This window comes from Oryzias latipes, chromosome 15 (assembly GCF_002234675.1).
Source record: "Oryzias latipes chromosome 15, ASM223467v1".
NCBI lineage: Eukaryota > Metazoa > Chordata > Actinopteri > Beloniformes > Adrianichthyidae > Oryzias > Oryzias latipes.
In genome coordinates this window covers 4,154,088-4,180,464 of record NC_019873.2, presented here as the reverse complement: position 1 = coordinate 4,180,464, position 26,377 = coordinate 4,154,088, and the positions used below count along the sequence as shown (strand labels likewise).

The 26,377-nt window shown below is 40.1% G+C and overlaps 2 protein-coding genes across 23 annotated transcripts in view; both read left to right on the top strand.

Annotated features, from left to right (window-relative positions):
- The window catches only part of LOC101166243 (collagen alpha-1(XIII) chain), a 141,625-nt gene extending 135,012 nt beyond the window's left edge, over nucleotides 1–6,613 (top strand). For all 18 annotated transcript variants that reach the window (XM_023962974.1, XM_023962971.1, XM_023962970.1 and 15 more), the window contains one exon: nucleotides 3,813–6,613. In XM_023962974.1, coding sequence (XP_023818742.1) covers nucleotides 3,813–3,845 — 33 coding nt within the window. In that variant the 3' untranslated portion in view covers nucleotides 3,846–6,613. The remainder of the gene's footprint in view (nucleotides 1–3,812) is intronic.
- A 2,290-nt stretch (nucleotides 6,614–8,903) lies between these two features.
- Nucleotides 8,904–26,377, top strand: part of LOC101165996 (cGMP-dependent protein kinase 2) — a 32,047-nt gene continuing 14,573 nt past the window's right edge. For 4 of the 5 annotated variants that reach the window (XR_002291777.1, XR_002291776.1, XM_020709280.1 and 1 more), the window contains exons 1-9: nucleotides 8,904–9,031; nucleotides 9,342–9,479; nucleotides 9,856–10,218; nucleotides 11,645–11,811; nucleotides 18,243–18,356; nucleotides 22,280–22,385; nucleotides 25,248–25,311; nucleotides 25,393–25,470; nucleotides 25,976–26,070. Coding sequence is in view for 3 of the 5 variants with exons in the window: in XM_020709280.1 (XP_020564939.1) it covers nucleotides 9,358–9,479; nucleotides 9,856–10,218; nucleotides 11,645–11,811; nucleotides 18,243–18,356; nucleotides 22,280–22,385; nucleotides 25,248–25,311; nucleotides 25,393–25,470; nucleotides 25,976–26,070 (1,109 nt within the window). In the remaining 2 variants the exon portion in view is untranslated. The remainder of the gene's footprint in view (nucleotides 9,032–9,341; nucleotides 9,480–9,855; nucleotides 10,219–11,644; nucleotides 11,812–18,242; nucleotides 18,357–22,279; nucleotides 22,386–25,247; nucleotides 25,312–25,392; nucleotides 25,471–25,975; nucleotides 26,071–26,377) is intronic. The other variant, XM_004076916.3, reaches the window with a different exon arrangement.

The following is a 26,377-nucleotide window of genomic DNA, read 5'->3' as shown; positions in this document are numbered from 1 at the left end:
GTTAAAGCCATGCACAATCCAAAAAAGGACAAAGCTTTCTTTATACATCTATAATAACTTGTGATATTAAGTGCAATCTAGAATTAGCTTTTGATTTTGAGAAAGACAGCAAAGTACTTCATTGAATTCTCCTATATAAACTGATCCAAGACTGGACTGAGGAATCCAAAAGGCAAACTAATGTTCTCCCATAATCTGGTAGGTAGAATAGTAGTTTGTAGGGTGTTAGACTAAAGCCTCCTGAAATATGGATCATTTGGCTTTACAGTCAAGTTCAGCCACTAACCTTGAAGAAGACCTGGCCCACAATTCTGTTCTAGTTTATCTGTAAGGGTTAGTTATTAACTGCAACAGATAATAACTAGGGAATAACCTTTAGTTAACAACCCACTCATTTTGGGATAGATTTTACATGGACATTAGTGTACTATAACCCTTGTGCTATCTTAGATGACCCCACCCTTACATTGACGTGTTCTCTCTACCATGACAAAGGTGGATAAAGGTGGAAAGATTTCATGTAATCCATGGACACCAGTGAAGATCACAAATCATTGAAGAAAAAATGTTCAGAGCACTGTCTAGTGGGTCTAGATGACCCTACTCCCAACGTTAAAGTGCCTAGGATAACACAAGGGTTAAAAAAAACTGTGGTTCACGTACACAACTGGAACCAAATATGCAGATTTTTGGACTAGCAAGGATTACACAAGTCTGCCCCAAAATCACATTAATCCAACTCCCCTTGTTTTTGGTTTGTCCTAGTTAGTCCAGGAGGGGGCTGGAATCTAACCCTCTACTGACATGGGCAAATTTTGTTTTACAACATATTAAGAGTTTTGATATTTCAATTTAAATTAAACTCATGAGCAGCATATTAACTATATCAGAGAACTGGACCAAGTGAGTCCATTTCTGGCTCCAAAATGAAGTAAATTCGGTTCCCATTTTTATGCGATACTGACTTCCAATTGTTGGAGTCAGATGACATCATTAAGCAGCAATTGTTCTAAGTCGTTCTGTCTATGTAACTATGGCAACCACTCTTTCCAATCTAAAGTGAGCTTGTTGGAAGTCCAAACCTCTTTCACTCAAAGCAGGCTACTCAAAATCTGTCAATCAAACCTTTTTAATGTTCAAAGTGGGGGCCCCACACTTTTATTGAGGCATCTGAGTCATCGGTTTATAACTTGAATAACTTGCAATAAAGAAGAAAGTATTGTAACCGTTGTGCTAAAAGTCGGAAAAGGGCAGATAAAACACATTTGTTTCTCCCATAAACAATACTGAAATTAAGTTAATTTCAAAATAAGCTATTAATAAACTAACTAATAAATTAATCTCAAAATGAATCCAAATACCCCTTGTGCTATCCTAGGCACTTTAACATTGGGAGTTGGGTCATCTAGACCCACTAGACAGTGCTCTGAACTAGGGTTGTGTGATGGGTGACTGACATCCCGATGGAGAGACACCATCGTGATGCCACGCCCCCGCCACGTTGCGCGTCGACACCATAAGCCGCGGTTACATGTGCAAAATATCTTGATGGGATCAAGGGTCGGATTAGAATCCAACCGTGTACATGGCACAGAAAAATGTTTTCAGATTATAACAAACGTTCACCGGAAAAAAACCGGAAGAGGAAATAATTTCTGCCGAGGGGCTATTTTTTCCCCCAAACTTTATTGAATGTAACAATTCAATACAAAACGATGTTAAACAGCCCCGAGCGGCTATATACATTGACATGTCAGCTCGGTAATATACGAGAAGATTTTCTAAACGTGCTTTTAATAATGTTACGGTTATTATGAAACACCTGTTCGCTCATCATTTGAATTTTAATCCGTGTGGTCAGAGCTTTTTGTCAACGAATCCAGGATTAGCAGTATGCTAACACGGGCTAACAACATTAGCTTTGGGTGGCGCTGCATCCTGGCTGCATGTAAATATGTGGGAATAACATCAGCCTTTTTTTTTTGTCGGGACACAACTGGAAACACAAATCCACGTGATTGTTTGAATGTTTTCTAAGGACTGAGCGACATTTCTGCTTTGAAGCTCAAACCGCTGTGTGTGCTGACGATCCGAGCTGTGCTCAGACACACACTTTAGACCCGGTTCTGAGTTCGGTTGCTTGTACCCCTAGAGCTGCGGGACGGATCGCAGTCTTAAATCTCCCACACATACCGCTCATGTAACAAAGAACCCCCCCCCCCCCCCCTCCCCTCAAACACAAAGCTGTAAAAAGTGCGGGAGCGGACAACACTTCTTTTCTATTTTGTTTGTTACTTTTTTTGTTAAAGTCATTTCCCTCAGTTTATACTGGATCATCGCGGATGGGTCATTAGTTGGGAAATAAAATAAATAAAGTAAAATAACGAATAACGAATTATATAAGACCGAAAAATGTAAAAATAGCCCCCCCCCCCGACGATATCATCGTCCATCCCGATGGTTGACAGCAAACATCGTCAACGGCCAATTTAGGGGAAATCGCCCAACCCTAATCTAGACCCACTAGACAGTGCTCTGAACCTTTTTTCTTCAATGATTTGTGATCTTCACTGGTGTCCATGGATTACATGAAATCTTTCCACCTTTATCCACCTTTGTCATGGTAGGGAGAACACGTCAAAGTAAGGGTGGGGGTCATCTAAGATAGCACAAGGGATAAAAAGGTTTAAACATGTCTGAAAGGTTTTACATCCTGAATGCTTATTCTGACCAATAGAATGACGGATTAACAGCTGTTTATTTCTCTTTACATGAGGAAGAATGGGTCATTCAGTCCAGTTCGCTCATATAGTTAATGTATGACCCACAGCCATAATCCGCCCTTCACAAAGTTAAAGGTGGACGATGCTTCAGTTGTAGTTATAGACCTAATCTGACAGCATTTGAAGGAAAGATCGACCAAAACAAAAATGGGAAAAATCTCCAAAATTCTCACATTGCCACAATATGGTCACCAGTTGTTTGTCCTGTAACTATGCCATAATAATTGGAAAACTTTCTTTGGATATCCCCGACACACATGCTTTGGCTTCATTAGTGGATTTTGAGTACTTCTTCTTAGCCCCATAAGAGATTATGCCCCCATTCTTTTTTACAGTTTCTCCTGCTGTGATGACATCACAGTAGGGGAGGGGGTGTCACTCACTATGTCAAACATTTAGTTTTACCAGGTATTGGCTGTGTGCTTTTTTGGGTGAGTTTTGGATTATGAGTAAAACGATTCTTGCTGTCCAGAACTGCTGCGAGACAAAACTAGGGTCCTGGTATAATAAAAGAATAGCGCTGCATAGTGGTGACTCGTAATGGTATAAAAACATCAAAACAATGAATGAACCACTTTTATGTTTTCACAGGAAAAAACCGTGGCAAAGAAAATGAAATTTAGAACATTTATTGAAATGTCCTCCCATTATGTGTTAAATAAATCGAGAAAATCTATTCCAAAAAGCAGCCTGTGAGTTTCAGAAATATACAAAATATGTGTCTAAATATGAACAAACAAAATACAGACCGTCAGACCAAATGCGTTTTCACCCCACTGTACCTACAAGTTCAACTGTACACGTTTACAGTGTGTCTTGTTAATAATCATGATTAAGTTGTGATAAAAAGGGCACATTTTGAAAACAGCCAGGAGTCAACAAGACAAAAGAATGTGCTGAAATGTCTGAAAAAAAGAAACAAAAGCAAAAACTTCCTCGGACTCTGTTCCCTTTTTTATGTCTGATTTGAATGACTGAAAACAGTGTTGTTTTTGCTCATGGGAAGTGTCCTCAATCATGTTTCCATAGGGTCAGCATCCATTCCAGCTGGCTAAGAAGTAGCTCCGTGAAGCATCTTTTCTTGAAGCCACTGAGAGGAAAGTTGAAAGAGGCACCTTTGAGTTTTTACCCAAACCTGGAGTTGGCCTTTCAGCGTTTTTAGGAGGCTGGGCTCAAGACTTGTTTGGGTCTCTATAGGGCATTGAGCAGATTTCGTTCAGGAAGGATACTTGGCAGAGTTCTCTGTTCATCCTGCAGCTCATCATCTCAGAATATGTGGACGGGAGTCAAGGACACTCTCCCCATCAACGGCCTTTCTCATTTGACTGCCTATGCTTTTTCTCCATGTCATGGACACTTCCACTGGACACCTTTTATTGTGTTTGAAGTGACATTGTTTCTGTAACTGTGGGACAGAACTGAGGGGGCAGCTCACATAGCAGTAGTGTTTCCATAACATTTTTTTAAAAAGCAGCGAATATGATTCCTTTTTCATAGAATCTGACCTTTTCAGAAAGATCCCTGTAGCTGCTTGCTATGCCATCTGCTCTGAATGTAAAAGCTGTAAAGGGAATCCTCTGAAACCAGCATCACATGTCAGGCCTGCAAACCTTTTCTTTCTTTTTGTTTTGAACTGAGGTGCGAGATGATCCCACGATCTATTTGTAAGTATTGTACAAATTAAGAGAAACAAATTGTATGTATAAAAGTAGAGAATTGCTGTAAATAATGCATAACAAGGAATGTGCAGAAAGGGAATATCTATTGTTACGGAGTGGCATTTTATTGTGCAAAAAATATCACTTTGTGAGCTATTTTAGCCCTTCTTTTAGAGTTTTATAATGTTTTGTACAATATTTCTGAATTAAATCTACATTGCTGTCACACAAACAATTACTACATGGAGTATGAGTAAATATGAAAGTGGGAGCAAGGCAAATAAAGCAATTGAAATGTTTTCTGCTGCTTTTGCACATCAAACAACATTTGTCTAAATCTAAAAGAACAATCTGAAGTGGTATTCATCAGATTCCTTTACATGCAAGAACAAAACTTTCCTGTTTGGTTTCCAATCAAATGTACAAAAGCATTCCTTGTGTCATATTGACAGCTGCCATGCAAACCCAAACCTGTCGAGGTATTATCTTTTTGTTGTTGCCGTCACATTTTCTTTTTCCAGCTTTCCACTTCAATAGTATGGAATTGAAGCAAAAGGAAAGGTGTTTTAAAATGTTTTGTATTTAGAATTGAACATATCACAGCCAAGAGAGCTCACTATGTTTAAAAAGAAACCAAAAATGAAAAGAAGGGCAATGACGTCACGCCTTCTGTTTGTTCATTTTGGTATTTTGTTCTTTAAGCACGTAAATACTGTGTTGTTGTTGTTTTGCTTTTTGTCTTGGATTTTGTTTTCTAAAGTTGCTTTCAACATGAGATGTATGAATTTGCAGAACTGCATTGTGTGTGTCATTTTTAACTTGTTTAGTGTCATCAATTGTCTCCCTCATGTTTTGCTGAGATAATAACCCTTCCCATAGTTACTTAGTGTTGGCAGGAATCAGGTGCAATTTAGCTGTAATTTGACTTCAATTTTTGTGTTTTGGTTTCTTTATTTTTGAGGATTTTCATCTAAAAACCATTTAAGTCATTTTACAAAATGAATTGATGAAACGTCAACATTCTTTAACCCCTTCGGACAAACAATTGTGACGTCATTTTACCACTTTATTTCACATTTTAATGTCAGCAGCTACTTTTGAAGTAAGAAAGGAGAAAAAGATGCAGGTTTTGAGGTTTTTGAGAAATACGAGGGCATCCTAAACTGTTTCTTTCTTTATATGTTTCTTTCTTGTACAAACACATGTTGACTTGGTGGTATTGCCGCAACTTTTCTGTATCTTGAAATAGTAAATTACCAGAGTTCCTTCATGTTAAGCAACCATCTCTTTTCTTGAGTGCATGTAGATTTAAGAGCAGGATAAATTCTTCATGCAGTGGTTGTAATTAATCTCTAAATGAATCTAAATACTAATGAAAACTTCATGATTTGTCCTGCTGGCTGTCAGCTCCTAGAACATGTAAGAATTCATTTAGCTTAGTTCTGTCTGACCTTGATAGTTTTAGCAACCAACCACCTTCAGCAGAACATGTCAAAGTTCATCATTTAACTCCCACAGATTAAGATCAGGATTGGGTCATCTGTACTGTAGGTTTGAACAAAAGATTCGACATGAACAAACAGGTCAATGCGGTGATTATTGTTAAAGATAAAGACAAAAACTTTATTATATCATCTCAAATGGAAAAGGACAGTTAGAATGGTGCCTGGTCGATCACTTATTGCAAAAACTCTAAAAAGATATTCTGAAAAAATGATCCTATTCTTCTTTTTTGTTTTGATCATTAAACAATCAACAGTTTTTCTGTAAGACGACTTTCTCCAAGGATAACAAAGTGGGCAACACTCAAAAACTGCATGTGTTTGTGTAGCTTTTATTACCCTCCTCTCTCCTAATTTTGATATAAGGTTTGATTCTGCAAAAGCCTGCAGTAATCTGCCATCTGAGTAACGTTTGTGCAGCGTTACAGTCAACAGAGTTTGTGTTTTTTTGGGTTTACTGTGCAGCAGGTGAGCCAGTCACTGCCTCCGACACGCTAAATCTCTGTCTTTTATTGTTGTGTGAGAACATAATGTAGGGACTTCATGTTTCTGTGTTGTAGTTTTTTTAAATCATTGAAAAAAAGTGCAGCTGTTATTATTGATTAATTGCTATAAAAACTGATTGTTTGGTCCAAAAAGTAATAATAAAATAAGTGATTTTAAAATGGATTTTCTTTTCTTTTGCTTTCTTTTGAGTTTTGTGAATTTGAAGTTCCATACAGTCAAAGTTTACAGGATTACCCACAGTCTTTTCATAGCCAATTATCAGTCAGTTTCCTTACAGATATTATTTAGGGTCTTCTCCTCTGCAGAGTCACTCCATCCTCTTTTTTCTCTTCAATGGTGAATTTATCTGTGGGCTTAAATTGACACTTTAATTGTGTTTCTCCTGCTTTAAAATGAAACAAATTTTCCTTTCTCACTTCAAAGGTTATAACTTTGACCTTCACCATGCACTCCAGTTTCATGCAGGTCTTTTGGTGGGCTGTGGCTTCCATCTCTCTATCTTATCTTCACAATGCTAAAGTCAGATTTTTACACTTCTTCAGATCAGTCGCATTCCCATGCAGGCTATTTAACCCTTGTGCTATCCTAGGCACTTTAACATTGGGAGTGGGGTCATCTAGACCCACTAGACAGTGCTCTGAACCTTTTTTATGGAGAGAAATTAGACTCAGTCGGATTTGTGCATGCGTAATTCTTTATTTGTGCGTAAATTAGGATTTGTGTATGCATATTCTTGCTTTGTGCGTGCGTAAATTAGGATTTGTGCATAAATTTGGATTTGTGCGTGATTTGTTACTCACATAATACGTTTTGTGTATAAGTTAAAAAAATATAAAATGAAAAAAATACAAAATGCAATTTACGTATTCACAAATTAAGATTACAACAGCTTGAAACTACTTACACGCACACATCTTTAAAAAACACGCACGAATCCCTTGTTACGCACACACGAAGCCAAAGTTACGCACGGATCTACCGTGAGACTGTTTTCACATCTCACAAATTCGTCCGTAAGTGCTGCGTTTAAATACCAGTGGAATGCTCGGTCATTAGAATTTTCCTATCAGCCTTCCATTCTAAACGTATCCAGAAATTGACTCAATCAACATGAAGACAGTAGATGTTAGTGTTGAACATAGAGGCTACTTACTTCGGGGCGCTGACCACCGAGATGGGCCGCCATTCTTCCCGTGACTCTCTCAGTCTGACTGCCTTTGATTTTTCCGGAAGAAAAAAACAGTGTCTCCTACTGGTCGTTCCTGTTACGCATTTTGTATCAATTCGGTGTCTCTGAGAATAATATACTTTTAAAATATATATTAGCGTTTAAAAGTGAACGTCATATTCTCAGATAATAATTTTTATTTTCCTTTAAAGTTTTTTTAAGCCCTGCTACACCCACTGAAGGAAATACGTTTAGAAGGGAAGGCTGATAGGAAAAGTCTAATGACCGAGCATTCCACTGGTATTTAAACGCAGCACTTACGGACGAATTTGTGAGACGTGAAAACAGTCTCACGGTAGATCCGTGCGTAACTTTGGCTTCGTGTGTGCGTAACAAGGGATTCGTGCGTGTTTTTTAAAGATGTGTGTGTGTAAGTAGTTTCAAGCTGTTGTAATCTTAATTTGTGCATACGTAAATTGCATTTTGTATTTTTTTCATTATATATTTTTTTAACTTATACACAAAACGTATTATGTGAGTAACAAATCGCGCACAAATCCAAATTTATGCACAAATCCTAATTTACGCACGCACAAAGCAAGAATATGCATACACAAATCCTAATTTACGCACAAATCAAGAATTACGCACGCACAAATCCGACTGAGTCTAATTTCTCTCCATACTTTTTTCTTCAATGATTTGTGATCTTCACTAGTGTCCATGGATTACATGAAATCTTTCCACCTTTATCCACCTTTGTCATGGTAGGAGAACACGTCAATGGAAGGGTGGGGTCATCTAAGATAGCACAAGGGATACTAATGAAAACTGATATTGCTGGGGAAAGTGATACTACGGGGTCGATGACCTGACATGGGTAGAAAAATAATTAAGTCTTTCCCATGGAATAATAATTTGTTTCCATGAAATAATATTTTATTCCCACGAAATAATAAGTCACGTGATTAGTCATTCATCAACACGGATGTGAGCAATGCTTGGATTTACAGCAGATACCTTACATACATTTCTGTCTGTGAGTGTCTCATTACATTGCATGGAAGACGTGGAGGATGTTTAGAGATCAGATGTATTTATTTTAACCCTTGTGCTATCTTAGATGACCCCACCCTTACATTTATGTGTTCTCCCTACCATGACAAAGGTCCCCCCCCTTAAAATTAACTGGTGGTGTCAGTGTGTGTGTCTGTAAGAATACATCATGGCCACCAGGGCCCGCCAGATGCTTCTAGATCAAAAGCAGCCCCAGGAATCCCTCCCATGCAGCCAAAATGTGCATCACTGCGTTGTGAATGGCAACAGAATGAGAAAATACAGAATCCCTGGATAAGACAGAGACTTCCCTCAGGAGTGTTCGACGATCTCTGGAATATTTCCCTCAGCTGCTGTGTAAGTAAACAACAGAAAATGTTGTCTGAGCCGGGAACATGTTAGACTATATCTATAGCAATGAGTAAACGATTGTGGTTTTATACATTGTGTGGAACACAAATAGTTTGGGTAGATTAACCTCATGACTTTAGTTCTATTTCAGTATGAATAACGGTTACTGGTAAAGAAGAACTCAGATTAGTGTGAAAGGATTCAGCAATGCTCAAATTAGTTATTTCAATTTTAAGTCATGCTGAAAAAATCCTGATATGTGACAGTGCAGTGGTTTTGGTGAAGCCTAGAGTGGATTCAAAAATTCTCCATTTAGCTCGAGGTCCATCCCTATGGTGGCCAGCCAGCTGCTGGCCATGGGTAACGGTTCGGTCAAAGCCCCCCGGGCGGAAGAGAACAGCTGCCTGCCCTCCATCCACGCAGATGCTCCTCACCTGGACTCTGACATCCTCAGGTTAGAATTACATTTTATGTTCAGAGTTGACCACTTGACTTCTGCAATGATACTGGTATCTTGGTGGGTGCAAAAACCGGATTTTCTCTTAGCTTAAAATGTTGGCTTTATATGACATCAAATTGGGGTGCTTTTACAAAACAATGTAGGTCATATTTAACTCTTTCCTTCCTGTAAAATTTCTAATATACTGTAAGGTTTTAGCACAATTTGATCATTTTAATTTTGAATGACTAAAACAGTCAGGTTTATCAAAAATGAATAATGGACACGTTGTAAGCGCTTTGAGCATCTGGAAAAGAGCAGATAAATCTATCTATTATTATTATTATTATCTAAAAATGAGATTGACTATTTTCACCATTTTGACGTGCAGGGTGAGAATTACCTATCTGGAGACCGAACTTGCACGTCGAAATCAAGAGTTTCAAACGCAGGAGCTCCAGCTGCGACGTCTCCAGAAGGAACTAGAGACGAAGGTCTCCCAGATCGAGAAGCTCCAGGATGCAATCCATTCCCACCAAACTGTTGGACTTTCTCCAACTGCCCTCTGCCACCACAGCTGCCGCCACTTCAGTGCCATCAACCAGGGGCGCTTCCACAAGGTGGCTGTGGAAGTACATCGTCGTCTCAGAGCAAAGGAAGGGGTCTCTGCGGAACCACCCTCTGCTGACAACTTCCTGTGGCGATACAGGCCATCAAGCGTGTCCACTGCCAGGACTGTCCACAAAAACTCCGAGTAGGTCAAATACACTGTTACTAAATCACATAAAATAAGATGTATAAAATGAACCAGACTTCACTTTTATTTACCTTAACTGTCATGACTAATGACAGGCCATCTAATGAGGGGGTTTTATTGCAAGTGTGCACGCATCCATCTATTATATATGTAGATATACATATGGAAAGGACTAAAAGAATGGGATCAGCTTTGTCATGTTTTTTGTTTTGCTTTTTTCCATAGAAATATGTTGGAACTGGACACATACAAGTCTGATTTTTTTTATTAAAAACAATCTATGATGAACTTGAAATGTGGATTTCACCATATGTTTCCGTTATAAAAGAAATATTTTGAACAACAGCCACTATTCGATCAACTATCCCTGACACAAATGCAAGTTAAAGTTAATTGAATTTAATAAATAGGTTAATTCAGATGGCAGTAATATGGACTAAAACCAAAGCAGGCAATAGATCACATGGGTATAAATGCTAAAACTGGGTCATCGTGGACTTCAATCACACAACCCAAGCTTGCCCAGTACTCAAGAACCAATTAGCATGCCTCTTTTTCCTGGATGCAGAGGCAGATCTTTTGTGTGATGTGATAATCAGGGATACATACAAGTACACACAGGAAATCTGCTGAATTAATTGGAACAAGCATTATGCAATGGCTTGATCCCAAGAATCAGCTATTAAAAAAATGCTGTTTGTGTGACAAATGAGCTTAGTAAGTCGGAGCACGGACATGGAGATGCCAGGTGGGTATCACCTCCATTAGTACAACCCTAAACGATTTTGTGGTTTGTGAAAATTCAAAAATGAAGCCTCACAGTGAACACCCCCTCCATCCTAAACAGAATCATGTGGCCTTTTTCTAATATGTTAACTTTTTGTTTAAATACCTTTTTTAACTCCAGTCTAGTTGTGATCAACCTCTTAAGGTATTATTATTTTAGAAGAAGAGCTTTTGTGGGAAATACTCCTCATTACAATTTCTATAAAACTAATCCCAGAAATCATTTAAATTTAGCTTTTTTGAACAGATTTATTTGAACTTTGACAAACAAACATTGTGAGGCATTAAATATTTTTTAACCCTTGTGTTATCCTATGGGGTCCAGATGACCCCCCCCCCTTACATTGACGTGTTCTCCCTACCATGACAAAGGTGGATAAAGGTGGAAAGATTTCATGTAATCCATGGACACCAGTGAAGATCACAAATCATTGAAGAAAAAAGGTTCAGAGCACTGTCTAGTGGGTCTAGATGACCCAACTCCCAATGTTAAAGTGCCTAGGATAGCACAACGGTTACACGTTTTGTCACATTTTGTATAATATTAGCTGAGTAGTGTTACATACAAATGAATTAGGCTTGATAAACAAATAATTTCCTTCACTTGATTATTTTTGCTTCTTTTTTATTGTCCCAGCACCAAGAGACTTATCAATGAAGCCATCTTGAGCAATGACTTTTTGAAGAAGCTAGAGCCACAGCACATGAGGGAGATGGTGGACTGCATGTATGAGAAGGTTTACTCTGAGGGACAGCTGGTCATCCAGGAAGGGGACGCTGGAAACTACCTGTATGTCCTGGCAGGTCAGTGAAAACAAACTAAAGAAACAAAACTCTTTTTATTTTCTTCAGCTGTTTATATGATAAAACGTGTTTGAAGTTTAAACTTCATCCTCCACCGATCCTGAAGATTTGGGTAGATTCGTCAGTGTTTTAACCTCCTAAAACTCAAATTTATGGAGCTTTGACCTGACATTCGGTCTCACAAAATAATAATTTATTCCCACTGAATGGTTAAATCGTTCTCTCAAAATATTAATTCATCTGAACGAAGAATTATTTAAAAATTACAAAAGCAGACTTTTTATTTGAACCGGAAGTAGTTATTTGTCGGGCAGTCGCTTTACTGGCTAACCCCGTTTTTGTGTTAAATAAAGTGAATCTACTCATCTACTTTACTTTCTTTACAACTTTCTTATTGCACCATTTCTAATAAATCATTTATGGAAATAAAGACAAACCAACTCAAAATCCCGTCTCCATGCCCTGGGTTCATGAGGTCATTCAGAGACTTTCCTGCTATAAAACCTGCTTTCCATCGCTCTTCTGCACCTGATATCTAGGGGGTGTGGGACATGACATAAATAGGAAAGAAATAAACCTTAATGCCAACAAGTAAGCCCCCAAACCACCAAAATACTTAATAAAGCTGATAAGACCAATTACTATACAAAATATTGAAGGGTTTATTGTCCTAAATGTATATAACATCCCCCAATCCGCTGCAGCAACAAGTTCTTCGTGCAGCAAAACAGATCACCTGAAACAAAATTCAGATAAATTTTATTTCTAAAGCACCTTTCATGTAAAGGAAACAGCTCAAGGCGCTGTACATAAAAACAAACAAGAACGCAAAAACACCAATCCCAACTCATGCATTAAAATAATTAAATAAGCCCTCATGATAAACTACCCAAAAACAAGTAAAAGAGAAACGACTAAATAAAAAAAACAAAGAACCCAGAAGGCGCCGTCCGCCCTGTCCTCCTGTGGGCTGGGGTGTCAGCATCCATGCAGCATGACTCCTCCCCAGAACCTCCCGCCCCACAATCCCCCAACCCCCGGGTCCAGTGCGCCTGACGTGGCCACACCAGGCCAGGCACCTCGGAAGACCCGGAACAAAAGACGCCAGAGGACAAGCGGGGACAAAACTCTGGGAGCCCGAACACAAACCCCCCAGCCAAGGGGGAGAAAACACTCGTAAACAGTTTAAAATGTAGAAATGCTAAATAGTAAAGGTAAAATATAAAAACTGCTAAAATACGCAAGTATTCATTAAAATACGTTCATGCATATCTTCTTTCTCTTTCGGCTTTTCCCATCAGGGGTCGCCACAGCGAATCATCCTTTTCCACCTCACTCTATCATGGACATCTTCTACCCTAACATTAGCCAACTTCATGTCCTCTGTTAAGACATCCATGTATCTCCTCTTTGGCCGTCCTCTTGCCCTCCTGCCAGGCAGCTCCATCTCCAACATCCTTCTACCAATATATCCACTATCCCTCCTCTGAACATGTCCAAACCATCTCAGTCTGGCTTCTCTGACTTTGTCGCTAACACAGGCAACATGAGCCGTCCCTCTGATGTACTCGTTCCTTATCCTGTCTAACCTGGTCACTCCTAAGGAGAACCTCAACATCTTCATCTCCGCTACCTCCATCTCAGCCTCTTGTCTCTGTCTCACTGCTACCGTCTCTAACCCATAGAGCAGAGCTGGTCTCACCACTGTCTTGTACACCTTTCCTTTGAGTCTTGCTGGCACTCTTCTGTCACACAACACTCCTGACACTTTCCTCCAACCGCTCCAACCTGCCTGCACTCGCCTCTTCACCTCTTTTCCACACTCCCCATCACACTGAACTGTTGACCCCAAGTACTTAAACTCCTGCACCTTCTTCACCTCAGCCCCCTGTAACCTAACGCTTCTACCTTGATCCCTCTCGTTCAGACACATGTATTCTGTCTTACTACGACTGACCTTCATGCCTCTTCTTTCCAGAGCAAACCTCCACCTCTCTAGCTGTTCCTCCACCTGCTCTCTACTCTCACTGCAAATTACAATGTCATCCGCAAACATCATTGTCCAGGGAGATTCCTGTCTTACCTCATCTGTCAGCCTGTCCATCAGCATAGCAAACAAAAAAGGACTCAAAGCTGATCCTTGGTGTAGTCCCACCTCCACCTTGAACTCCTCTGTCTGACCTACAGCACATCTCACCACCGTCATACTTCTCTCATACATGTCCTGAACTACTCTGACATACTTCTCTGCCACTCCAGACGACCTCATACAGTACCACAGCTCCTCCCTCGGCACCCTGTCATACGCCTTCTCTAAATCTACGAACACACAATGCAGCTCCTTCTGACCTTCTCTGTACTTTTCCATCAACATTCTCAAAGCAAAAATGGCATCAGTGGTGCTCTTACGGGGCATGAAACCATACTGCTGCTCACAGATCTCCACCTTCTTCCTAAGCCTGGCTTCCACTACTCTTTCCCACAGCTTCATTGTGTGGCTCATCAACTTTATTCCTCTATAGTTGCTGCAGTTCTGCGTGTCACCCTTGTTCTTAGATCGGAACCAGAACGCTTCTCCTCCATTCCTCAGGCATCTTCTCACTCTCTAAAATCCTATTGAACAACCTTGTTAGAAATTCCACTGCTGCCTCTCCTAAGCACTTCCATACCTCCACAGGAACGTCATCAGGACCAACGGCCTTTCCGCTCTTCATCCTTTTCAGAGCCTTCCTAACCTCATCCTTTCCAATCTCTGCTACTTCCTGCTCCACAACAACCACATCTTCCTCCCTTCTTTCCCTGTCATTTTCCACGTTCATCAGCTCCTCAAAATACTCCTTCCATCTTTTCTGTACACTCTCCTGGGTTGTTAGCACCTTTCCATCTCTGTCCTTAATCACCCTTATCTGTTGCACGTCCTTCCCATCTCTGTCTCTCTGTCTGGCTAGCCTGTACAAGTCCTTCTCTCCTTCCTTTGTGTCTAACCTGTCATATAGCTCATCGTAAGCCTTCTGTTTGGCCTTTGCCACCTCTCTCTTCACTCTACGCTGCGCTTCCTTGTACTCCTGTCTACCTTCCTCAGTCCTTTCTACATCCCACTTCTTTTTAGCCAACCTCTTCCTCTGGACGCATTCCTGTACTTCCTCATTCCACCACCAAGTCTCTTTACCGTCTTTCCTCTTTCCAGATGACACACCTAGCACCTTCCTACCTGTTTCCCTGATAATTTCTGCTGTAGTTTCCCAGTCATCTGGAAGCTCATCCTGCCCACCCAGACCCTGTCTCAACTTCTGCCTAAATTCCTCACAAGTTTCTTCATTCTGTAGCTTCCACCACTTGGTCTTCTTTTCTGTTTTCCCTCTCTTCTTCTTCCTGACCTCCAGAGTCATCTTACACACCACCATGCGGTGCTGTCTGGCTACACTCTCTCCTACCACCACTTTGCAGTCAATAACCTCTCTCAAATGACCTCGTCTACATAGGATGTAGTCCACCTGGGTACTCCTACCTCCACTTCTGTATGTCACTCTATGTTCCTCTCTCTTCTGGAAGTAAGTGTTGACTACAGCCATTTCCATCCTCTTCGCAAAGTCCACCACCATCTGTCCCTCCAGATTCCTTTCCTTCACACCAAACCTTCCCATCACCTCCTCATCACCTCTGTTGCCCTCACCAACATGCCCATTAAAGTCTGCTCCAATAACAACTCTCTCTCCTCTGGGGAAACTCTGTATGACCTCATCCAACTCACTCCAGAATCTCTCCTTCACTTCTAACTCACAGCCAACCTGTGGCGCATACCCACTGACTACATTCACCATCACCCCTTCGATTTCTAACTTTAAGCTCATCATCCTGTCTGAGACTCTTTTCACCTCTAGAACACTGTTTACAAACTCCCCCTTCAGAATCACTCCTACCCCGTTTCTCTTCCTATCAACACCATGATAGAACAGTTTGTATCCTCCTCCAATACTACGTGCCTTGCTGCCCTTCCACCTTGTCTCCTGCACACACAGTACATCTACCTTCCTTCTCTCCATCATGTCTGCCAGCTCTCTGCCTTTCCCTGTCATTGTGCCAACGTTAAGAGTCCCTATTCTCAAACCTATGTTCCTGCCTTTTCCCTTCTCTCTCTGGCCACGGACCCTTCTGCCTCCCCTCTTTCTTCGACCAACAGTAGTCAAATTTCCACCGACACCCTGTAGGTTAACAGCATCGGTGGCGGTCGTTGTTAACCCGGGCCTCGACCGATCCGGTATGTCTAAAGTGTTGTGGATGATTCGCATGGTTATTTTGGCAATTTTTACGCCGGATGCCCTTCCTGACGCAACCCTCTCTATTTATCCGGGCTTGGGACCGGCACAGAGGCAACTGGCTTGCAACCCCTGTGGCTAGATTCTAATACGTTCATGCATATAAAAAGTGTATAAAAAAGAAAGTACCATGAATGGCTCTCCTGGCTGTTTCCACCTTGACTGCCAAGCGTTCTCTTACTGTCATCTCCTGCAGCTTTCAACAATAAACTTATCAGAAGCTGCAAAGCAGAAAGGCAGACTGTCAGTACCTCAGACAGGAATGCTCCAGGGTCTGCGTAAACGCGCCTCTCCGCTGCGTCACGGCGGGGCAAAGAGTCTACACACATACAAAAAAAAACTTACCCCAAACACTCAATGTAGAAGAACCAAAGTCGCTACTGAGACCCACATTAGTTCAAAAAGAGAAAAAAAATTATAAACAGGAATCAAAACCAAGGGGGCTTTTTCTTACTATCTCAATGAAAATAAGAAAAATATCAGAGGATTTAGAAGACCCGAGCTGGCTGTCTTCCCATCCCACAGCGGCTCTCTGTCAGCCGTCCAGTCAGTTGTCCAGGAGCCACCCGGCGTAGCGAGAGATCGCTCCAGCCCCATGGGCTGTTGGGTTAAAACAACCTTCAATATCATAACAATTCAAAAAGTAAAGAAAGACAAACAGTTCCAGCCCCATGGGCCCTGCAACAGGCTGTATTCCTCCTTTGCCCAACAGTAGCCAGGGCAGTCTCCGGCATCCCTGCGGCCCCTGTGTGTGTTAAGAAAATTCAGGAGCAAACTGGCTGCCTTGCAGAGTTGTTGGTCACATTACTAATTTAACCCTTGTGCTATCCTATGGGGTCAAGATGACCATTGACGTGTTCTCCCTACAATGACAAAGGTGGAAAGATTTCATGTAATCCATGGACACCAGTGAAGATCACAAATCATTGAAGAAAAAAGGTTCAGAGCACTGTCTAGTGGGTCTAGATGACCCCACTCCCAATGTCAAAGCGACTAGGATAGCACAAGGGTTATTTCGAAAAAAGTGTTTCCATTGTAGTTTTGCAAAATATGTCAATTTTGATGGGGATCAAAACCACCAACTCTAAGCGCAAAAACTTTTTTCTGATAAATGCGAGCTTTATTGAAATTGACCCGTTTCCATTGAGCACATTTGTTATCCCAAATCAAATGGTCACAATTATTCCGAGGGAATGAATCAATCTTTCATTGGGAATCATTTAGTAATTTTTTCACGCATGTGAGGCTCTGTACGAGTTCATATTTGAGTTAACCCTTTAAGCATGTAGTCACATGGCTCCAGTCAAGCAGAATGAACTAATATGGCAACCCAAAATATGATTTCCACACATGTGGACCCCAGGTCTTAAGGGGTTAAAAAAAACAACTTTTAACTAATTTTTTGTTTTTAAAATGTTACATTTTAAACTTTTAGAAATTAAAAAAATTTGAAGTTCCAAGAGAGTCCAAACCTTTGTGATGGAACCAGCTCAGGGAGATTGTGGGTTTCAATCACCATTTGAGCCAGACTCTAAAAGCGAAACACAACCCTTCTATCCTTAACGCTCTCCATCAAATGGTGCAGCTCCATGCACCTTCCAGGGATGGGTCAACGGGAACAACCTTGTGTGACAACTAATGAGACTTCAACTTTGACTTGAACTGTTCCAGACAACAATAAAAACATGAGTCACAGATGGAACTGTCATCACTTTTCGTGGATCATCTTTAAAATAGGCCTTTTTTGTGAAGACCACAGAGTATTTATGACAACACTGGAGCTCAAAAGTTTCACAGCATAAAATAAGCTCTAGTTTTATTAATTTAAAAAAAAAAGTCGAATTATTGTTTCCTAATTTAGTCAAATGAGTTAAAAAGTTCAGCATAGACAATAAAATCTTAACATGTGATGGACCACAAATGTAGACCTAGAAGGTAGACTACAAAAGGTCAGGACTCCCATAAAAGAAAAGATCTAAATATTACTTGAATGTTATTAAATGCTGTGTCAAGCAAATTTATAGTTAGTAAATAGTTGAAGAATGACTGTTTTGTTTTTATATCAGAGGATGAAAGTGTCTGAGGTTTTTTCTCCCCTTTATCTTGGTCCCATAGAAGGTTTGCTGGAAGTCATTCAGAACGGAAAGTTGCTGGGGGAGATGCATCCTGGCACGGCCTTTGGAGAACTGGCCATTCTATACAACTGTAAAAGAACAGCGACAGTGAAAGGTGAGGAATGCATATGGTTTTTATGAATAAAAGTAGTCATTGTTTAGTGTTCATAGGGTCTTTGTTGCAAAAGGTTGTAGGAATCCTCACAATAAAAAGGAGCAGCAGAGCTTCAGTTTTTATTTGCATTTGAACACAAAAAAAAAACACAATTCAAAAGTAACAGTCCTTTAAACAGGTCAACATTTTTCTTAATTAAAACACCACATGAATGGCTAAGAGAAAAACTGTTTAAATATGGTTTTGTGCTAAATTTTTTGGATTGATTTATTTTTCAATTGATTTCCATTCATCTGTTAAAACATACGGTGGTTCAGAAGAGTCATACCACAGTACTTTAGATTCCCAACACAACACAAAATAACACACTACAGTTAGTCACAACACGAAACAATTAACTCACAACAAGACAAAATCAATTCACAGCTCAACTCTTTCTCTAAACGGAAGTATACCTGCAACGAAAGTTGCAGTGCTTTTATTCTGAAATTTCCGCTGGGCTAAAACATCAGTAAATCACATCTCCATTCGGGGTTCATGAGATCGTTCAAAGATTCTCCCGGTACCAGCAGCTTCTCTCCCCGTCTGTGTGACAGCCGCTTCCGCTGCGTTTCGGTGTCTATGTGACCCACTTTGAAGGCTCATTGTCCTTGACATTGTCATTAACCCGAGGGGGGAAAATAAAAACAAACAGTAGCATAAGCGTCAGTATCTTTAGAGCTATTGTCGGATTAAACAATCTGCAACATCAGAATAAAAACATAAGGAAAGAAAGACAGACCAAAGGTACTTTTTTACGAGGAGAGCGAACAGAGATAATACTCAGCAATAATCTCTCTCCACTCTGGCGCATATTCTGTCGCCTCCTCCTTTATTAAGTTTGTTAAATTACACATGCCCTGTGCTCTAAGGAGGGTAAGCAGATAAAACACAGCTGCAGCACTATTAGAAAACATTAATTACGACATGTCCGTCTTTTCACAGTCTTCCCACATCCTCTTTGGACCTGCAAAGTCTTTTCTCACAGATAACACAGAGCGTCCATTAATTCCGGTAGATAACACAGTTCTCATGCTGATGCTCGGAAGACGCCAAGATAGTTGGTTTCCTCCCAAGAGTTTCACCTTCACCTTCCGGTGAAACAGAACTTGGACACAGACACTGTCAAGTTATTTTGCTCCACTTGAAGGGGAAAGCATCAAATGGAGGAAATGCCAGCAGGACTCCACTCATGACTCAAGAACGTGTCTCTTTTCTTTATTTGTATTTGACATTAGACAGAGACCTTTTCCTGTGTTAATGAGTAGTTGAAGAAACCAAACAAGGTGAAAAACCTGTACAGAAATAATGCTTATGAAAATATATTGTAACGATCCGGCCGGACCGTCACTTTAGTGGGGTAGCGAAAGCCAACTGCTCATGAAGAGGTTCTAATGGAGAACTGTCCGTGCCCCACACACCGCACGACCCCGGACAGTCTCAGGTTGGAAGAAACGTAGAGAGAGGCAATATTAGCTTTTAAGCAACAAGCCTGTTTATTCCAGCACACATACAGCCCAAACAGCATGGAGGGTCACTTCAGCTTCCAGCCCTCTGACTCAAGGTTTCACCCTAAGCTTCCCACTTCCCATGAGCCTTAGGGGCTGAAGGCTACACTGCCCCCACCTAAGAGGGTTTGTGTCCCCACAACCCTCACATAACTGCAGAACTGAACAACACAACACAATTAGCAAAACACAGGAACACACTGGCTGGAAACTCCTTCGCACAATCCTGGGTTTCGACCGCCACCGTGTACAGTCCTCCTCTTAACTGGCTGGGTTAGCACATCTGCAACTGACACAGTTCCATGCCAGTATGTGCCCAGCCAGGAGAACCAGTCCCCGCCTCTGTGGAAGCACCACCATCAGGGTGCACGTCACCATGGGGGAGTAGACTCTCTCCAAGTGAAGAGCTGCACACCAGCAGCAGAAGGTCCCCAGGCATCCCAGGCGATCGTCTTCATCACTACGGCTGCTGTAGGGTCTGCTTCGTCAAACCCTCCTCCCCAAAGCGAAGCTTTGCTGTCCGCGCTGACAGGTCTCGCAGCTCCGCAGGTGGGAGGTCCAGCAGTGTAGCGCCCTCTAATGCCAGGCCTGGGTGTGTGAGAAGTCCCCTTCGGCGTCTAGCCCTCATGGCCGGTCGCCAGGTTGACCTGAGCCAGGTGTGGTTCCAGTGTTGTTGAGCCATTGCGTCGTGAAGGTTCAGCTGGGCTGCGCACCGTCATCACAGTCTGGTCCAGATGGTCTAGCGCTGGCGTCGGGCAAGGCCAGGCTGCAGATGACGGTGGGTGCTCGATCCATCAGGGAGTTGATGTCGCCTGTACTCCTCCCTTCTCCCGAACTGCCTCCAGAATGGCGTCAGTCCCCGCGGCGTAGCTCTCCATGGTGTGGCTCTCTGTGGAGTAGCAGTGGCTAAGGATCCCACTTCTGACACCAATGTAACAATCCGGCCGGACCGTCACTTTAGTGGGGTAGCGAAAGCCAAATGCTCATGAAGAGGTTCTAATGGAGAGCTGTCCATGCCCCATACACCGCACGACCCCGGACAGTCTCAGGTTGGAAGAAACGTAGAGAGAGGCAATATTAGCTTTAAAGCAACAAGCCTGTTTATTCCAGCACACATACAGCCCAAACAGCATGGAGGGTCACTTCAGCTTCCAGCCCTCTGACTCAAGGTTTCACCCTAAGCTTCCCACTTCCCATGAGCCTTAGGGGCTGAAGGCGGGGCTAACCCCCAGGTCGCTATAATATACTGTTTTACAATTAAATTACAAATAACTATATTTTAATTTCAAATAACACAATATATTTCAAATTATCAAATTTCACACAACGATCCACCGCGATCAATTAATCAAACAGACATAGAAAATAAATTTCAAACAATTCACGTGTAGCGCACCGATAACGCGATAGACAGCTGATCTCTAAAGCGCCCCTGAAAATGCCATAAGCTGATCAACCCCCGATCACTTCCGCATCTTACCGGCTGCCTCTCCACTTTTTTAGATGCCTTGGGGTGGATTTTTTTTCGTCCGACGGTTGGCCCGAATGTCTGCTTCCTTCAGCTCGCCTGTCAGATCAGTGATCAGCACTTTTGCGCGACACGTAAATCACCATGCGCACACACAGGCGCGCTTACGCGGGTTTAATTAATCTCACCTGTTGCGGTTGACCTATTTTTGGAATCTTATTTTTCTTTTTAAATATTTTCCTTAAATTTTATAACTCACTTTCCAAATATTCAAGTTTTTTTTCTTCTTTTTTTCTGATCATTAAGTGAGATTTGACCTAACAGACACTTCTGCATGTATGATCATATTACTTATATAGCTAGGAAATGCATAAAAGCAAATATGAGATATCTTATAGATATCTTATATACATTTTTCCAACAGCTATTGAGCACCTTATTATGATTCATATCACTATTCAAATGTGAAAAAATATATACAGTACAATAAAGATGGACTTTCTCACAAAATATTTATTTTAGCATGAATATGTTGACGAGTCCTCATTACCAGCTCATATAACTTTACCGAATTGATGTTTTTTTATTTTTAATTAAAAATTTACAATTAAAAAATGGCCCCCTAATTGTATTTATTTCTGTTATTTTGCCCTCTTGGGTTATTGCGGGACAGTGAGCCTTCAAAGGGGGTCACAGAAACACAGCGGAAGTTAATTGTTACATGTTGTGAGTTTATTGTTTGGTGTTGTGAGTAAATTTTTTTGTGTTGTGACGAATTGTAGTGTGTTATTTTGTGTTATGTTGCAAATCTAAGGTGTTGTGACCCTTCTGGCCACCATAAAAAACGCCTTGTTTGAAATTTCAATTGTGTTGAGAGAGTCATTTTTAATGTCTTCCCTATTCTTCAGCTGTGTTACAGTCGCACATCTGGACCCTGGAACGTCAGACCTTCCAGACTATCATGATGCAGACCACACAGGCCAGACACCAGGAGTACTTCACCTTTTTGCGCAGGTACCAAAGCACTGGCAGCTGGAAGACGGCATGTGACATTAAAGTTCAGTACAAATACAGATCTCTGGCCTTTTTCTTTGCTTTGCTAAAAACGTTTGATTTCGATTCAACGCTGGGCGGGCCAAAGTCTTCCTGCTCTGCTCCATTCTGATTCATCCACTGTCTGACAAATAGATCCATGTACTTTTTCCTCGTCCTAGCTGGAATCTGGATCTAAACTGTACGGCTGGTAGAGCTCGGCTATACGGCCAAAAAAATTTAATCTCTGTTTTTTTTTATTCCAAATTTGATTTCAATCTGTTTTTTCCTGCTTTTACTTTCTTTAACAAATGATAAAATAACAAAAACTATTTTATGTCAACATCTCCTTCAGAAATTGCCTTTAAATCCAAGCTGTAAAAATGTTTGCAGTTGAATGCAGCAGATGTTTTGTGAGCTGCCGCTAGCCAAGGTATTAATAGTTTTGGATTTTTTATTAGTTTTAGTTTTTATTTTGTTTTGAATTTTTGTTTTTAAATTTATTTAGTTTTAATTAGTTTTTAGAAGCAGCTTTACTAGTTTTTATTAGTTTTTATTTTTTGAAACTGCTTTGTTTTAGTTTAGTTTTTATTAGTTTTAGTGTTAGTTTTAGTTTTTCCTTTTTTTTTTAAATTAGGATATTTGTCAGGTGCATGATTCAAAATCACAAGAATAAGTGTTGTATAATAAAAACTCAATCAAAGATACATTTTGAAACACTTATTATTCAGAGGACACAAGGACAACCATCGTTAAATTAAAATACAACAGCCGATAACAGCATTACGTTACCTGCTCTCGCTTCTTTTCCGGGGGAGGGCGGGCGAGAGGCTAGCTTGTCTAGGTAGTGTTGATTTGGGTTTTTGTGTGCGCTTTTTAGATGTACTTTTAGATTCGTAGGGTTTTTCCCTTTGAGGAGCGTTCCACAAATTTTGTCTCCTGCTTCGACTACAAGGCACTTACTTTAGTTTTCAACGCTGTTATATTAAAAAAAGTCCCAAATAGGACTCTCCCGCTTTCTCCCAACTTTTAATGCAGCCATCACGCTCATGTAAATGTCTATGACCACGCTAGCCGGCAGTGTCTGACAGACATCATGTGACGTCACAGACAACGTGATGCCGTAGGGGTCAAATACACAGTAAAACTAGCAGCGTGAAGTAAATAGATTTTATTTCAACCCAAAAGACTTATGTATTAACAAAGACGAAAACTAAGTATTTTTTAGGGGTTAATATTAGTTAGTTTCATTTCGTTTTATACACACAACAAACAGTTTTATTTAGTTTTTGTTTTCTTTTTAACTCTCGTTTTTATTTTTATTTCAGTTAACGAAAATGTTTTTTCAGTTCTAGTTTTAGTTTTTTTGTTCATCTTAGTTAAATATAATAACCTTGCCGTTAGCTTGAGCATCTCAGAAAGACAAACACTAGAATGCATTCGGCAGAGCATTTTTGGTAGCAGCAGCCTTGAAACGGCTGTCACAATTCCAGAAACCAAAATCTCATTTTTGTTTTACCAGACAAGATTCCATTATTTTACAAAGAAAAACTATAGATGTTATTTTAAAAAATGATATTACGTTAAATGCCAACATCATGAAAACATCAGATAAAAAAACAGTTTTCTTTTCTATGGAACCCCTGTATTGATTTCTAATCAATATTTGAAGCAGAAAAGCTTTTGGTGTTTTAACACCACCTATGAAATGATTGATTTTCAATCCCACATGAGTTCTTTGTTTTCTTGCTAAAAAACGCCTCCATGAGAAGACGGTTTAAGTCAGTCACCTGTAGTCTGAACCAACTGTAAAAATTTAAACCTGCTGAGAAAACAAGGACAGATTTACCAAAAGGGGAGCAGATTGACAGAAAAGGCACTTTTTAAACTCAGTCCGTTATTACAGAACAGCTCGTTAGCATGGCATGATAGAGTTGTTGCATTTAGCATGGTAGCAATAGTGTGTAAGGACACCGCTGTCCCCAAATCAAAACTTTAATTGAAACTTTCTGTTGCTGCTGTATTTCAACAGGTTTTTCCTCCAGTTCTTTCTAGATCCTGTTATAAATCATCATGTTCTGCTGCTTCATCAGCTTAAACTGAAGCTACAGGAGGCATCTAGCAGAAGTCACTAACACTAGTGTTTTCTTTTTCCGCCTCATGGAAGAAGCTCCTCTCTGCTTGCTGCTGTTTCCACATCTGCGCTCTGAGAGAGACCGACGGACTGACTTTACTCCAGACAACGGAAACGCAAGAGAGCAGATAGCTGGGAAACTAAAATCTAGATTTTCCCAAAAAAAACAAATCATTTAAAACAAATTTGAATCAAACGATTAATACCATTAAATGCCCAGTCCAGCTGGATCGCTCCAATATTACCTCCCATTTTTGTTGCACAAGTAATGTTATCTTGGGGGTGTGAGGGGCTGTAAGCTAGGGAGAGAATGCGTAAACAGAGACCTCCTTTTTTGTTGGGGGGGGGCCAACAACTCAGTGAGAAACTCATGCCAATGTGGAGAAACTTGGTTCTAAAAAACAAAAGGTGTTCCTTTTTGATTTTAATTTGAGCTAAAAACAGGACAATTAAACATTATACGCATATAATAAAATCATAATTAAAATAACACTTTAAAATACATTAAAAGATGATCAGAGTGGTACTTTAGTACAAAATTTGTATTCCAGACTCTAAGTTGTTACCCTAAAATTTCCGAACGGATAGTGGTTTTTAGTGCTGATTTTTGTCCGTTTCTTTGCTTTTAAGGTAAACAAAGAAGATATTTGTAAGTCCAAAATGAAATAGAAGCGTGTTTCTTGTGTTTATTTAGTTTCTTTCTTTCTTAGTGTATCTCTGCTTAAACAACTGCCTGAAGAGAAACTGGGAAGGATTGTTGATTGTCTTGAAGTGGTGAGTCCTTTTCCTGAATCTTTCCATGCTGCTCTGTAAACAAATCTATAAAGAGTGCAGTAACTGACTGTTTTGTTCCAGGAATACTTTGAGAAAGGAGAGTATATCATTCGAGAGGGTGAAGAAGGCAACACTTTTTTCATTATTGCAAAAGGACAGGTATGATATTAGCTGGCAAATGTGACAAACCGATGAAGCACTTTTTTGGAAGGATAACCACTAAGTTTACCAAACTCCATCCCTATAAAATATCTATGAAATAATGTATTTATATCCATGCAGCTACATTTAACATAGCAATAGATGCTGTTAGAAGACAATCAAAAATATTAACTTGTTTTAACAAGATGAAACAAATCTGCAAATAAATCTTTTTTTTTTACTTTGTTTTAGAATAGATAAGACTATTGTCAGTCTTTTATTGAATGTTTTAGTAAAATAGACCAGTTTTTAGTAATTGCTCATTTGTTTGGAGATATTGCTTAAAAATAAAAGAAGTTTGGGTTTTGTTTAGCAAAGTTTTTATTAGTTTTTCAGTAAAGTTTAAACTTGGAGAAAAATAATATTGGGGTGTGATACTTCATAAGCATGTGTCTCCACTGCCATCTGAACATGAATCTGCTGCTTGATCCTGATGTAATCTCATGAAGTGTTTTAAATGTAGGTCACAGTCACACAGAGCTCCGAGGGATTTACTCAACCTCAAGAAATTAAGACCTTAGGAGTCGGTGACTACTTTGGAGAAAGAGCTCTCATCAGGTACAAATAATAATTACTACAGAAATAATATTTCTGAATCCATTACATTAAAATGTGTTTGTCTCATACAAGCATAAATAAAATTGTTGGAATCTTTCTTTTATTTAAAGACAAATCCACAATTCACTAAAGCAAAAAAAATTCACAAATAATAAGTAACAATTTGAAATCAGTCCACCATTAAAAATCAGATATTGTTTTTAATCTGATTTAATCTGAAAAAAATTGTTAAAAAAATATCAAATGACACCGATCTGGACAAATTTAGTACCTCACAAAATCAAAATCTTTTTTCAAAAGTAAAGGT